The sequence below is a fragment of the Eimeria mitis genome, genomic scaffold, assembly GCF_000499745.2.
Source record: "Eimeria mitis Houghton genomic scaffold, Emh_scaff1895, whole genome shotgun sequence".
Taxonomy (NCBI): Eukaryota; Apicomplexa; class Conoidasida; order Eucoccidiorida; family Eimeriidae; genus Eimeria; species Eimeria mitis.
The window spans coordinates 3,724-4,069 of record NW_013570218.1 but is presented as its reverse complement, the minus strand read 5'-3'; the positions used below and the strand labels follow the sequence as shown (position 1 = coordinate 4,069).

The 346-nt window shown below is 47.1% G+C and overlaps 1 protein-coding gene across 1 annotated transcript in view; it reads left to right on the top strand.

Annotated features, from left to right (window-relative positions):
* EMH_0045450 (uncharacterized protein) overlaps positions 1-126 on the top strand; it is a gene marked incomplete at both ends in the record, with an annotated part of 2,925 nt that extends 2,799 nt beyond the window's left edge. The window contains one exon of the mRNA XM_013496070.1: positions 3-126. Within this exon, the coding sequence (XP_013351524.1) occupies positions 3-126 (124 nt within the window). The remainder of the gene's footprint in view (positions 1-2) is intronic.
* Positions 127-346: the final 220 nt, after the last annotated feature.

Here is a 346-nt window from a genome sequence, read left to right as displayed (position 1 = left end):
CTGCAGCTCGTGGTGTATACACAAGTGCTGCACCTCTCCAGCAGCAGCAGCAGCAGCAAACCACAACCACCACCACCACCAGCAGCAGCAGCAGCAGCAGCAGCAGCAGCAGCAGCAGGAATATAATATCTTGCTGTTTACCTTCTCGTTTGCTGCTGTCTTCTCTCCCTTCCGGTGTACGCTACGATGAACATAAAAATGCATTTAGGGCGATAATAAAAATAAAACAAACAAAAATAAATAAATCATTTTCGTGTAAAAAATATGGGCCTATTAAGGCGATGCAGATGGCTGCTGCTGCTGCTGCTGCTTCTGCTGCTTCTGCTGCTTCAGCTGTTTCTGCTGA